The 13,977-nt window shown below is 40.4% G+C and overlaps 2 protein-coding genes across 2 annotated transcripts in view; one reads left to right on the top strand and one right to left on the bottom strand.

The window, feature by feature from the left end:
• LOC308192801 (kinesin-like protein KIF28) overlaps positions 1-4,293 on the top strand; it is a 27,593-nt gene extending 23,300 nt beyond the window's left edge. The window contains exons 19-22 of the mRNA XM_080586723.1: positions 112-278; positions 625-731; positions 1,540-1,690; positions 1,924-4,293. Coding sequence (XP_080442849.1) covers positions 112-278; positions 625-731; positions 1,540-1,690; positions 1,924-2,369 — 871 coding nt within the window. The 3' untranslated portion in view covers positions 2,370-4,293. The remainder of the gene's footprint in view (positions 1-111; positions 279-624; positions 732-1,539; positions 1,691-1,923) is intronic.
• SCCPDH (saccharopine dehydrogenase (putative)) lies at positions 4,153-13,385 on the bottom strand. Its single transcript, XM_080586730.1, has 12 exons — positions 13,084-13,385; positions 12,825-12,937; positions 12,241-12,321; positions 11,594-11,723; positions 10,066-10,115; positions 9,391-9,521; positions 8,763-8,880; positions 7,511-7,630; positions 7,353-7,409; positions 6,729-6,840; positions 6,123-6,204; positions 4,153-5,654 (listed from the first exon to the last, which is right to left on the bottom strand). The coding sequence occupies exons 1-12, from the start codon at positions 13,289-13,291 to the stop codon at positions 5,549-5,551; spliced, it is 1,308 nt and encodes a 435-aa protein (XP_080442856.1). The 5' UTR covers positions 13,292-13,385; the 3' UTR covers positions 4,153-5,548.
• Positions 13,386-13,977: the final 592 nt, after the last annotated feature.

A 13,977-nucleotide genomic window follows, 5' to 3' on the forward strand; every position in this document is an offset into this window, starting at 1 on the left:
TGCTGCAGTATTTGTTTCTGCTCAACTTTTGTGTCTGTTTAAATAGTGACATTTGCAGAGACTGAATTGGTTTTTAATTGTTTTTTTTATGCTTGCATTTTTTGTCTTTAGGTATACAGTTTATGATCTTCCACGCTCTTTATACACAAAACCTATCTGGAAAAATGTGAATCCGAAGATAGAAGAAACAGTCCATTTCTCAGCTCTAAATGCGTCCTATGAATTTTTGAATTATTTACAGAAAAATGCTTTAATTGTTGATTTGTGGGGACTTCAAGGTATTTCTTCCTGAAATTTTTGCTTTTGAAAGTCTTATATTACATATTTTATGTTCTCCTTCAGTGATGGTTCAAACTGTATTGTCCATCATTACGGATACAAAAACATTCAGAATGTGAAAAGCAGTTAGTGGTTTCCTGGTATAATTTTAAAATGATCATGTTGGCTCACAGCTTGGATGAAGTGCTAAGGAAAAGGCTATTTCTGCCTTGAATTCAGAGTTTGAAAAGAGGCTGTACACTGTGTATACCTTAGGTGTTGCACACAGCGTACAATAAGGGCACCAGTAGCAAAGAGCAAGTGATGGCCAAGTCCTGACCATGCTTTGTCTTTACTTTGCTGCAGAAGGTTGCGTGGAGATGGACTACTCCCTGGATGGTCTTTTGCTCACAAGTGAGGGCACTGTTGTGGTTGATAATCCCAAAGCTTTGACTGCAAGCAGTGCTGGTCTGGTAAGTGTACGTGGATTACTGATACTACGTTTCGACAAACCCACTTGATTTTCATGGGAATATGAAATGAGCAAAGGCTGCAGGGAAACGTCTAATTAAGCACAGTGCTGTGTCTGAGCCTGAAGCACTCCCTGTGTACTGCTCTGAAGCACTGTAATGGATGACAGACCCTGGCGGGGGTGTAACGCAGCTGCAGGATGCAAGTGCTGAGCAGCTCTGTACGCATTTGCTGGAGCACCGCAGTGAGGTGCTTCCATTGTAAATGTTTCTTGACCTTGCCAGCTTATTTAATTACATTAGAGAGTAAAAGACTGTAAAAGAAATGAAAGCAGTTAAGCGATTTCTACAGGTGCATGTGTGCTCACACGTATGTTTCAATACAATTGTTTTAGATATATATATGTATGTATATATTTCTCTGTGTATAAATACAGCTATATGTATGCATGCATATACACACATACAGAAAGAGATAGTAAAGCTAAAGCACTGCCCCTGATACTTGCAGAAATTCTCTTACTGCTTTTGCTAATGAAATACCATGACAACAGGCCGGTGAACATTGGCTTGGCAGCTGGGGAAATAATGAATGTTTGTTTAAAGGGCTAATAAAACTGTAAGGAAGGAAAAAATATCCATCTGAAGCTATAGAAAAGTTTGTTTTCAAAATTCAATATCATGAAGAATGTAACAGTTCCATTACCCCATTGGGAATATCCATTTATCTGTTTAGAAGTGCTTTTCATAGACAGGAATCAGTAAGGATTTGGTGATAATTATCTGAACTGCAGTTTTCTAAAAAATCCAGGATACAGGTAACAAGGTGACTGAACTGTACCGGAAGCTGCTGCAGATGGAACAAGAGACAGAGCTGCTGAGAGAGGTCAACAGAGCTTTAAGAGAAGAAAATGTCCTTCTTCAAGACAAACTAAAGAAATGGGACACAGGACACCACGAAAGTCAGTGCTCATCACAAACTGTCTCAGTAACTCATGCTTCTGCTACAGTTCTCCCTTACCAGTACTGCCCTAGGACACAGGCTCTACAGAAAGTTAATTTATATCCCCCTGAATTTTTCTCCTCAGACAAAGGGAATTAGCCTGCCATTTCCAATGACAATAATTTCAAGATCGATATATATTTTTAAAATTATTTTAGTTTATTAATAAAAAAAATGTCTCTTGCATTTTAGAGAAGAAATCTGAGTCACCTACCAAGACAATTAAGATGATGAAACAGCCTTTGGGAGAAACTGAAGAGATGTGCAGCCATCGGACCAGCTGTGATGCAGAATTTGCCAAGGCCCTTAAGATCTTCTATCAAAACATGAATGTAGTCAGACAGCAATTCCTTCAGCTGAAGCACTCCAGGCCACCGGTAGGTGAAGTTTTTACAATTTTTTACAAAGTTTTTGCAAGTTTAAGCATCAGAGGCCACTTTTCTAAGGAATTTTGTCCTAGCTTTAGGAATCTGAAACTGGAGGTTTCAGAACTGGAAGTTCACAGAATCACAGGATGGGTATGGTTGGGCTACAATTGGTTTCTTATCCTGGAGTTTTCCAGGCGTTTTGCACAGGACCAGAGGTACTGCCAAGACCTGCAGACTGTGTGCAGTCCGACATGCAGGTTTGAACACTAGAGAGTTGAACAGCCTCACACTGAAGTGGGCATGTTGCTGCAGAAGTGCCTGCTTATCAGAGAAGCCATACGTTAACCAGGCCTGTTAGGTATTTAGCTGTATGTCTACGTAGTGCTTCATGGGAGTTAGCTTGTCATCATCTTCTTTATACGGTTTCTTCAGGATGGTTCTTTTTGTCTTTTTTAATTTACATAAGCATTTACTTCAGGCTCTGACAACTTTAAGTAAGCAGTAACTCTTCAGCACAAAACTACCCTCCAGAACACAGGTCAGATTTGTCAGGGGTGTGATGCAAATGGGCTTTTAGACTTGGTTGGCTTGGTATTCAGGAAGTCTTCTAGATTGCTTGGCAATGAAGCCATTTTTTACTGAAGCTGGCAAGGAGACTTTATGGCATATGTAGGCTTTCATGGTGCGACCTTTTCATGAGGGCTTTAGCTCTTCCTGTTACTGCTCAATAGCCCAGTTTCTTGCCAGCAACACTGAACTGCTTTGATTTTTTTTGTCTCTACATAACGTTTGGTTATACAGAGTAAGAAAGTCTCCTCAACTGGTTTATCATTTTCCTGTTTACACTGTTTACGGTTTTTCTGCAGGGAACAAGTTAGAAACATGTAAACATCAGTTTGTTTTGGCTTCTTATGTATTTGGCCTAAAACGCAGCTCAGAGCTGGAGTGCCTTCCCCAACCTCCAGCAGTCATTTGAAACAGCCTGTATTGAGTACTGTAAATCTGCATACATAAAAGCAGGCTTTTTTTTGTTTCTTTAGGAAGCATTTTTTTCTTTAGGAAGCATTTATAAAGCCCTTCTAGGCCTTAAGACTGTCGTGAACTGTTACTACCTAGGCCAGGGAGAAATCAGGGAGGAAGGCATCAATAACCTAATGTAATTCCGTTCCACTATCTCAGCTGAAGAAAAGGTTGCTCTTTGTGTGGTTGGGAGCAGGGAAAAAACAAACTCTAACAGCATCCTGTATTTGATGTTGTAAGTAAGTGTAGCAGTTCTAGCATCTGGGTTAAGAGTAGCATGATCTGAATTTTAGTCCAACAACTACTTCAGTCCCAACTGTATTAAAGAACTGTGTATTATGTTTTCTGTGCAGAGGGAAGTTGTTAGCTGTTCACTGTTTCTTCTTATGCTGGCCTAATCCTTAGCCTAGAGAACCACACTGCATTTTTAGTATAACCATTGTGGGGATGCAGATCCAAGTTTTTCTTCTCAGAATAAGAGACATTAATTATAAAGCAAATGTGCATTTCTCCTGATCTTGGTATTGGTTTTCTGCAATTGAAGAACTAAACTGTGTATCAACAAGGTATTAGATGCTTACAGGCTATACATTTCTAAAACCCAGTGCTTAATTTCTGGTTATCTAGTAGCAGGATGATGGGTGGTTATCTCAAGGACAAAAGATACTGTAAAGGCACAAGATCTCTTTTGTGCATACATGAAAAATTAATTGCCACTTAGTTAAAGTTAGCTCTGAAGTAAGCTCTGGCTTGTGCCCAGTCTTACTCCCTCAGCTGTTGCTGCAAAAGAGCGAGTGGTGCAATTCATCTGGCCTGGAGAAAGAGCAGAGCTACCTTCCTAAGCACATCCTTCCTGTTGTGATGCATGCTATTCTCCTTGGCAAAAGAACATGCAATTATAATCCTAATTTTAGTTTTTGAGGCTGTGGTTTATTCTAGCAGTTGCCTCCCTTTTATTCAGTCACTGCCTTAGTTAAACCCCTGAGACCTTCAGGTATTCTTTGCTGTTTAAGTAAAAAAAATGACATGGTTGTTCAGCCCAACTCATTTATTTTATTATGTTTTAGCAGGAAGATAATTTGCAGGTACTGCGTCTTTTTACAGAGAGACAATCACAGATGATAAGTGATTTTGGGAAACAACTTGAGTCAACCATTTACAAGCTGAAAAGTGATGTTGCTCTTATAGTTAAGAAGAAGCGGGAATACACAGCACATAGCAAATCTTGAGGATTCCCTCCAAGGAAGACATCGAAGTGCAAAGTGAGTTTTCAGTTTGTCTTTAAGTTTTATCACGAGCATTTTATATACACCATAGTTTAAAGCAAATGTTATACCCACTCCCTCAGCTTTTTTTTGTTTATGGTATCAGCCTCTAAAAATCACTCGTTACAAATCTGTTTCACGCTAAGACAAGAAATGAAGTTTTTCAGAAATATTAAGTTCATCTGTAGCAATGCTCTGATCTCAGCAAGCTGTAAGTGGGAAAAAAGCTGTTATATTATGAAATGCAGATGTACTAGAAAAAAATAGTTTGCTAGATGTATTATCATCCAACCACAAAGACTCCTGAAAGGTAACTTAATATTTACAAACAAATATGGAATTTGTTTCAACAGTTTAGAAGTAGTGTAACTTCCTACAGTTACTATACTGACAAGGCTGCTACTTAGTCACTTTGTAAATGCATTGTTTTTGACACTGCTTTGCATACTGCACTTATTATGCTAGAATGACTTGTTCTCAGTTGAAAGGATGAAATGGCAACTGGTCTTCAGCTAGCTCTATATTACAACATGGGTTTTCTCTTTTTTAGTATGCCTTGCTACAGGCAAGCTGGTAGGACTGAAAGTCAACAGTACTTGTCTACTTAAGACAAGTACAGCCAGCTGATCTTCATAATAACCCACCAAAAAGACAAAACTACTCCTTAAACCTTAAGAAAAAAACAACTGCTTTGACTTGACTATGGGTACTAAGCCTTTAAAAGTAAGAACACCAAAAGGTAACCGTGCCTATCCCAAACAGGCATGAGGAATAACTAGTAGTTTCATCTGCTAAGGCACTTGGTATCCAGGGCCTGCCTGCTTCAAATAGTTGCGGTGAGAAGGTTGTGGTTAATTGCAGACTGATTTATGTAGTAACTTAAAACTTAGGCTGCTGTTCCGCAACTTAAGGTGAAAGAGATTAACAACGTTCTAGAACTAGTACCCAATAAATCACTGATTTATTACGTTCATGAATTAAAACTCAGTATCTTTTAAGGTTTTTTTTCCATTATAGCATACGTTATTATACTTTTTAGCTTATTTTTTCTGCTGTAAACAACAGCACAATGCAACTATTTTATGATTACGCTTCTACAGCCAAATGAACTTTATTGGAATTAGACACAGGTAAGATGTTAGTTCATACAGTTATGCCTTGATGTCAGACTTCAGGCTGGCTAATAACAGAGAATTCAACACCACGGCTGTTGAGGCGATCAATCAGTTTTGTTTTAGAGAAGGCAGCTCCTGGAGAATATACTCCACCTCTGTTAACAAAAATCAAAAGAGAAAAACATTAGTGGTACAGTGACCAAATGCTACCTTTATCTGAAGTCAAAAATATGTTTCCCTGTCTAGGAAAGGAAAAGCCACTTTGTGCCAGACAGAGCATGTGAGCAAGCTAGTTACCTTTAGAGGCTCATTTCTGCATCTAGCAAACTCAATAGAAATTTTTCCATAGCTGAAAATATAGACACTGGTGCAGTGGATGCTGCAAAAACATAACTAAAAACTGTAATTACATCCTTTCAAGTTGAAAGGCAGATGAAGAGTAAGTGACTTTATCATGGTGAACTATCTCCCTTGCACAGCAAGGATCATGTTTAATAGCACTGCCATTTGAGTGAGGTAAGAAAGCAATCCACAGGGTTACAGAGAATCTGTATTTTCAAAGAGAAACATGCACACAGTAGCTGTAATGGAAATCAATGTGTTCTACATAGGAAAGTACTCACTGTTTAGGCAGACAAGTTGCATCTTCCAGAAGAGCTAAGGCTGCTTGAACCATTGCAATTGGAGTTGCAACATAGCCTGGTTCTGATGAAAACCAAACATACAATGTGTTTAAACACAAAATTCACATTTCAAATTTTAATCTTTTTTTATGGCATGCTATCTCCATTTAAGATTAGCTTGCTTTTTTTTTTTAACCTGGCTATCATCCTAAATAGCTAAAGAAGTCCTTAAGAACTAATGTGAACAGAGATCTGCCTCAAATATAAGCCTATAACCACACAACCACAACCGTGAGTTATCACTGCAAAGTGACAGCAAGCTCTTCACTACAGCAAGAGCTTTGCACGTCTGTGCTTAAAAGACTTTTTGATGTGACCCTGCTTACATCTGGCTACATAAACTGTTATTTAAAGTAGCAATGGTTCATTAACTCCCTTCTGAATGTACATTCTTGTTGTCTCCACAACTGTTCAAAAAGCAGGTTACAATGCATACTAGTATAAAGACAGTACTCTCTAAAGCCTGCTGACTTAGTAGATGGTAGTGGAACCATAACCGTGTATCAGGGTAGGAAATGTGATGCAGTTAGCTGCTAACATACATACCCGGTCCTTTCACTTGAGTGCAAATCTTTACATTTGGTTTGCCGTTCTGTGGATTCTGCCCCTCACTGTAACCCTCGCCAAAAAACGTCATTGTGAAGGAGGTTTCATCCATCTGTAGGGAACAAGACATGAAGCGTGGTCACCAAAACAGTAACTCACTTCTATCAGGCAAACAGGAGTAGTAAATGTAAGTATTATGCCAAATGCCGTGATACATCTAAACACGAAAGCAGTTATATTTTGAGTCATTGCTTAAAAGGTATGATCACAGTTAGATAATCGCTTTCACTTTACTGGAACAGTTACAGCCCTAAAGTCCATTTATTCTCTCATTGCTTTCAGGCTTGAGTTTTTGCTACTCAATCTGTCATCACCTTTGACAGTTTGTATGTTGTGAGCCATTCATGTGAATACATCAGACCTAGAAATTTGATCCACTTTTTCTTGTATCAGTTCCACATACCTAATAACAGAAGGCATGATGACTTAAATATTCATAGGCATACACAGTGTGCATTTAAAAAGGATTTATTTCTTGGAGACTAAGTGGTAGACCACAGCTTACTATTCTACCATTACCATAATGAACTTCTTCAATAACTAGGATGGAAAGCAGTCAGTTACCTGTTTCTGGGTTGGTCCTTTCTTTGTGAAACGTCCAGCAGAGAAAAATTCTGGATACTATATAATGAGAGGGAAAAGGAAAACAACAAAAAACCTCACGTTAACCTAAAGAAAAAAAGCCTCCAAGCACTTAATTCTTTTGTGCTTTGTACACTTACTTTTGTGAGAAGTTTTCTTCCAAAGCTAAATTTCACAAGAAGAAGAAATAAAATGCCAGCAATCATCAGCTTCACAACAGAGCCAAGACCACCTATATTCACATAAGCACCATACTGTACCTAAGGCAAAAACATTTTCAGTGATAGAATTTACATCAAAATTTTTTCATAGATTCATTTTTAAAAATGCAGGATGCAAGTTTTTAATACAACATAGAGCCATTTGCAGAAGACTTTTAAACAGCTGAGTTCTAAACAACTCCTTGAATAACACTTGACTTTATAATTCATTATGAGAAAGCAATGTAACTACAGAATGGAGATGGAGAGAGTATGGTAAACAACAGTGGAAAACTTAGAGTTGTCTTCTGTATCTGATTTCAGGCTTCTTTCCCAAGATATTCCTTTCCTTCTCTCTGTGTTTTAATTTAAGAGAAACCAAGGCCTTGCATTACAATTCTGGAATAGCAACAACAAAACTTTCTCATTAATATTTCCAAGTATATTTTTAGAGCACTGACACCTTCAACCCTAACTGATGCCAGCGATTATGCACAGCTGTTACATGAACTGTCAGTGCTGGTCTCCTCTCAGGGAACCATGGAAAACAAGAACTATACATCCTTCTCACCACCAACACACTCCATGTTGCCTTCACTCTGCACACCAGAGACTCAAGCATAAAAGAAGTTTCCAAATACAAATGAGCAGCATATAATTTATCTATGACAAAATTTAGTACATGATACCAACCTGTCTATTGTTACATAGACTACCCTTATGATGCCTTTAAAATCTTCATTGATATAACAAAAAAGCCTCTGCACAGGTACAGAACTAAATACCTTTACAGTTTCCTAAAAGCATGAAGCCCACTCTTCAAACACTTCTGTAACCCAAAGCTTCCATTCCTTACAAATACATACCCAGAAATCAGACAGCATAAAAACCCTACAAAAGACTCTTAGAATTATTTTTCTAGCAGCAGAAAGCAAGCTCATCAGGCAGGATATCACACAGTATGAAACAGGCCCGGGCATGCAGAAGAACCTGGACCACATCAGGTCAAGCAGCTTCCAAAAGATAATCAAGAGAACAAGCCTTTTTCTCTACACAAGCAAAAGCTCATTATTATTTATTTAACTGCAGAAACCCTGGTACACCGATCTACACAAAGAACTATTATTACATATAGGAGGGATTTGCTGAAAATTAAAATAAAAGACATACTACACTAGTAGCAGTAACTTACTGGTGTTTCCTGCAACTGTGTGTGCAAATAGCGCTGAGACCGTTTCACGACAGAAACATCAGATCCCATGAATGGAATAGCGTACTGTTTGAATTCCTGACTGTAGAACGCAAGTCCTCTGCAAATGGAAAAAAACATTCACAAAAAACATTCAAAACTTCATGCAAACAAAGAAATTGATCATAGCAGTGCTATCAACACTGGCTTTCTCTCAAGCATTTTTATGACATTATCTCTTTTCACTGAAAGTAAAACAATTCAATGATTCAAATTTATCCTTGGCTCAACTTGAGATTCCATGAACTATAGCTAGGATAAATATGATAATCAAAATAATATTCTCATATTTGTTTTTTCCATTCTACATTCATCGCTTCTGAAATAAAAGTTTGCCATGCCACTAAGTCTTTTAGAACACGCTAACTGTGAGACATGGTAAATGCTACCATGTTATTTTTCAGTGAAATATGAACATATCTTCAATTCTACCAGACAAGTGTGTGTATGTGTAGATTTTCCTAAAGTCTTAAATGCATATTTTTAGCATTTAATAATATGCTAACATTCTATATAATAAATCCTGGAACTGTTAGAAAACAGCTTGTTTCACATTTTAAGCTTTTTATACCTTCTTTTAAGTTTTGCACCAACTACTGGAACAGGGGCATATCCTATCTTTTTTCGAAGCTTCTTCAGGTTGTCTTGATCTGCGAGGCCATAAACAGCAGACTTCCAAGTCCCATCATGTATACAAGCACCCTGGTAAAATACCATGAAACAATAATTAATGCAGTTAATAAGGTTTTAAATATTATTTTAATGATGACTTTGGAATTATTACATAGCATTACAAAATTATTACACAAATGTATTCTGATTACATGCACTATCAAGTATATCAAAACAACCCCAACAAATAGCAACAAAAAAACAGCCAAAGCATTAGGATTACTGGCAACACACTTACATATCCACTACGGTTTGTGTACGAGTCCTTACCACGTCTCTGTGCAAATCAACTGCAAAACCTAAATATTTCTTGAAACTGCTTAATACAACAAATTTTATGTCAGCCCATGCAAACAAACCTTACAAAAGGGCACTTCCTTGGGATACTTTTTTATTAGCGTCTAAAGAATAAAGTATCATATAGATATATAATATATATTAGCTTCTAAAGAATAAAAACTCATGAAGGAACTGGCACAGCTTGTTCCTTGGTCTGCATTAATGCAACAACAGTTATTCAAATAGGCTATGCTGATGTCATCACAAGTTCCCATGATGGTATAAACCAACTAACCTCAGGTCCAGATTTCACTGTCAGGAAACTTTCGACAGAAGTTAAGGTACCTTGAAAAGAGGAGAAAACATAAAGGGTAATTACTTGGGATATACGCTCAGGTTAGTTCACACAGCCAGAGGACACTCTGGCAGCCTCCTGACATTGCTAGTGGACAGGGCAGAGACACACCTTTATCTCAAAGGAAAGTAAACTAAGATTAAGATCTGGAGCTTTTTTTGTTAGCAAATAATAATTTCATACATACAGTATTTCAGTAACAGTCATTAAACTTATCTTGAGTCATTAAATGCTACAGTTGTTTTATCTAGTTAATAAGATCATGTAAATAATAAATCAAAAGAGGAAAAGAATATTAAAAGCCATATTTAGATTTCCCCAAAGTTTTGCGATAAAGGACAACATCGGCTGTGAAACATAGATGAATTAGGAGAGCTCAGTAGCTTTTATTACAAAAAAAGAAAAAAAAAAGCAAAAAACACTCAACATATCATAAAACAAAGGTTGCTTAGTTGTAGCGAACAGCAAAACAAAACAACTCCAAATTCTGCTTTGTTTCACTTTGCTCAGTTCCTTCTGAGCTTACAAACTGTTCCTGTAAGGGCAGATCTAAACATAACAAGCAACTGGATAGACAGGTGATAATACCAGAAGGTCAAAATAGGAAGAGATAAAAGACATCTTTATTCAAAACAGGTATTAGACATCAAATTATAAGCTCATGAACAACCAGATACTCATTTTCATGCCTCTCCTTCTCTCCCTCTAATCAGATCCTTTTATAGATTTAGTTTTATTAAACTGAAAGTTGATGACATGCTCCAATATCAAGCATGTAATAGCAATTTTAATAGAATATTAGAGGCAAAACATTTGGATTCTCTTACTGGCCCTTCCAGTTACAAAGTCAGAATTGATGAACAAAGTATCCTTGTTTGGGATTAGGATAAAGAACTCTTTGCAGAGAATTAAATCATCTTACATCTTTTCTCAAATATATTTATTCTCTGAGTTACTGTCCAGCTGCTTTTGACATAAAAGGCACTGTAAGGCACTACCTACTTAGGTCTGTACAACAGCTGCTCAGTACTGGAGGCAGAGAAACAAAACCTATGAAACCTGATCATCCACTGATTCGCAATCCCTTCCCTACAGCCATCCTGTCCCCACTGTCTCTTCCTTACAGTATTCTCACTGCACAAGAAGAAGTATGCTGTGGCTTGCCCACAGATGCCCACACACTGGCTGAGCAGTCCACTTCCAACAAACAAACCTTCTGTTCTCTCAGTGAGCAGTATCACCTTGAATCCCATCTCTACCTAACCACCAATTTGCTTGAATCTAATGGGAACGTGATTTAGATTTTCTTTTATATCTGTCTACCAGATTTGGCTGAAATTAGTTACCTGGTAAAGGCAGGCAAAAACACAAACTGAAGGAGGTTTGCTACAAGCATTTTTTTAGGAAACCAGATGAAAAGCATAACCTGTGTGTCTTTTTCAGCATAAAGTCATGTTAAGAAAGTCACCTTTCAACTTGTCTCTGGTGTACAGTACTCCCATATCAGCCGGTATAGAGTCAAAGCCACAGCTTCCAATGACATACACTCCCTTCTCAGCAGCTTTTTCATTGTATTTCAGGTACATTCCTTCCAGAAACTAAAACACAATCAGAACAGATACTTTAAGCAGATCCCATATTTGACAATATCCAGTAATAACCATCAGTGCTTTAATCTCAAATCATAGCAGCCTACATACTTCAAATTAGTTACATTTATATTATTATATACATTATATTTATATTATATAAATTATTTATATACATCTTTAAGACAGATGCATATCATTTGTCTTTTATGGTATGAAAATGTCTCAGCAGTGGGAAAAAAAAGTGATCTATCCAAAATTCCTACCTGGAATCACAACTGAGGCTTAAACATAATTTAAAAATGTTGGACTTCCAGAAAGAACCTGAGGGACTCTTGGCTAAAAGTGAGAAAACTATACAAATAATACACATTCATACATCCTAAAGTTAACCTATCTTAAAATTGCGCATCAGGAGGCAGAACTTGTCTGCATGTTCAAAAATGCTAGCAGAAACATAAAACATACTAACCAAGTACTTTAAGAGAGCCCTAACGTAAGGTAGCATTTTTCAGATGTCACTTACCTGGGGTTCTCCACTGATGTCAATGCAGCTCGCACCGTTTTCAACACAAGCTTTCACGACAGGCTCTCCAAAAAATCTATACTGAAGAAGGAAAAAAACAGCACACGTAACAAAATAACCCCCCCACATAACTCACCCCATCTGCTTCATCTAGCGTACACCTACCAGAGAAGGAAGCGCTTAATAGCTATTGATTTTTCTAAGTGGGGCAAATGTAATAGTCTTGTCTTCTGGGGGGAGGTTAGGGCCGGAGCAGCAGAGCAAACTTCATCACTGATAAAGGAGATTGCTGCACAAACCACCGTATCTCTCTCAAAAGATAAGGTCACCAAAGCTGATTTAGTATCTCTTATCTCAATTTATGCCTTTTGCATGATCTGCATATTCTCTGCCTAACTAGCTTCACAGACCTTGCCATTATCTAACTGCCAGCTCTCGTACTTTGATCTGCTCTGAACGAGCTGGAAGCATCGTCGCTTCGAGCTCTGTAGCGTCCCAAGGCCTCCAAACAGAGGTCCGCGGGCTTCTCTTCCAAACCTTATCGTTACAAAAAGGGCGAAGAGACGCGGCGGGGGAGCACTCACCGGGCCCACGCAGTTGAGCACCAGCCGGGTCTGCCTCGCCATGGCGGCCAGCGAGCCCGGGTCGCCCACATCGCACAGCAGCACGCCGACCTCCGGCCCCAGCGCCGCCTTCCCTGCGCACCGGAGACGGCCGTCACCGCCGGGATCACGGCCCCGGGGCCCTTCCCGAGCCCCTCGGCCCCCGCCCGGGAGCCGCTCCCAGCGGAGCGGCCGGTGCCGGTGCCCCGCCGCCCGCCCGGCCCCCGGCCGCGGTGCGTACCCAGCCTCTCGGCCGCCTGCTCCAGCACCTCCTGCAGCTTGGTGCGGCTCCGCCCGGCCACGGCCCAGCGCAGGGCGCCGCGCAGCTCCCCGCCGCTGGCCGCCCGCGCCACCTCCTCCACCACGAACTGCCCGGTGAAGCCGCTGGCCCCGAACACCACCAGCTCGTACGGCCGCTGCTCCCCCGCGCCGCCGCCGCCCGCCGCCATGTCGAGGGCAGAGCCCGAGCCCCAGCCGCCGCTCTGCGGGGCCCCTCCGCGCCTGGCAGCGGCCGGCACCGCCTGGCACCGCCCCCGCCCCGCCCGCTGGGCGGCCGTTACGGCCGTTACCCAACCGCAGCGCTGTGAGGGGGCGGGGGGCGCTCGGTGCCCTTACCGCAGCTGCAGCGCGGAGCGGGGCGGGGGTCGCCCCCTCGGGGGCTTGGGCGGGTGAAAGCGCACCGGGGTACGGCTGAAGAGACTTGAGGAGCAGGGGGTTAAGCAGAGACGGTTGCGGAGAGGCCCTTTTCAGAGGCCTCACAGCAGAGACTCTCCTTACCAACATGGCACCGCTATGAATGATCAATACATTTCAGTTCAAGTCGTGAGGATGAACAAAGGGCTGCTACTAGCCGAAAAGAAAACCTTAACTCCCCACCAGTAAAATAAAATGCGCAGTTTCCTCCCCAGCAAGTGGTTAGGTTCTGCTCAGCAACGAAAGCAGAACAACCCAAAATGGGACGTTACTGTTGTGGTAGCGGCAGCGGTGACCCTGCAAAAACGTGGTGACAGGCAACGCTCGTGACAGCCCAGCACAATGAAGCACAGCCATATATTTGGTGCTTCCCACGGCCAGGCTGCTCGCCTGGATCCCAGAGGCTCACAGGCAGATCTGCCGTACCTGAACCACCACTGAC

Source organism: Anser brachyrhynchus, assembly GCF_964034855.1.
Source record: "Anser brachyrhynchus genome assembly, chromosome: 3".
Lineage (NCBI taxonomy): Eukaryota > Metazoa > Chordata > Aves > Anseriformes > Anatidae > Anser > Anser brachyrhynchus.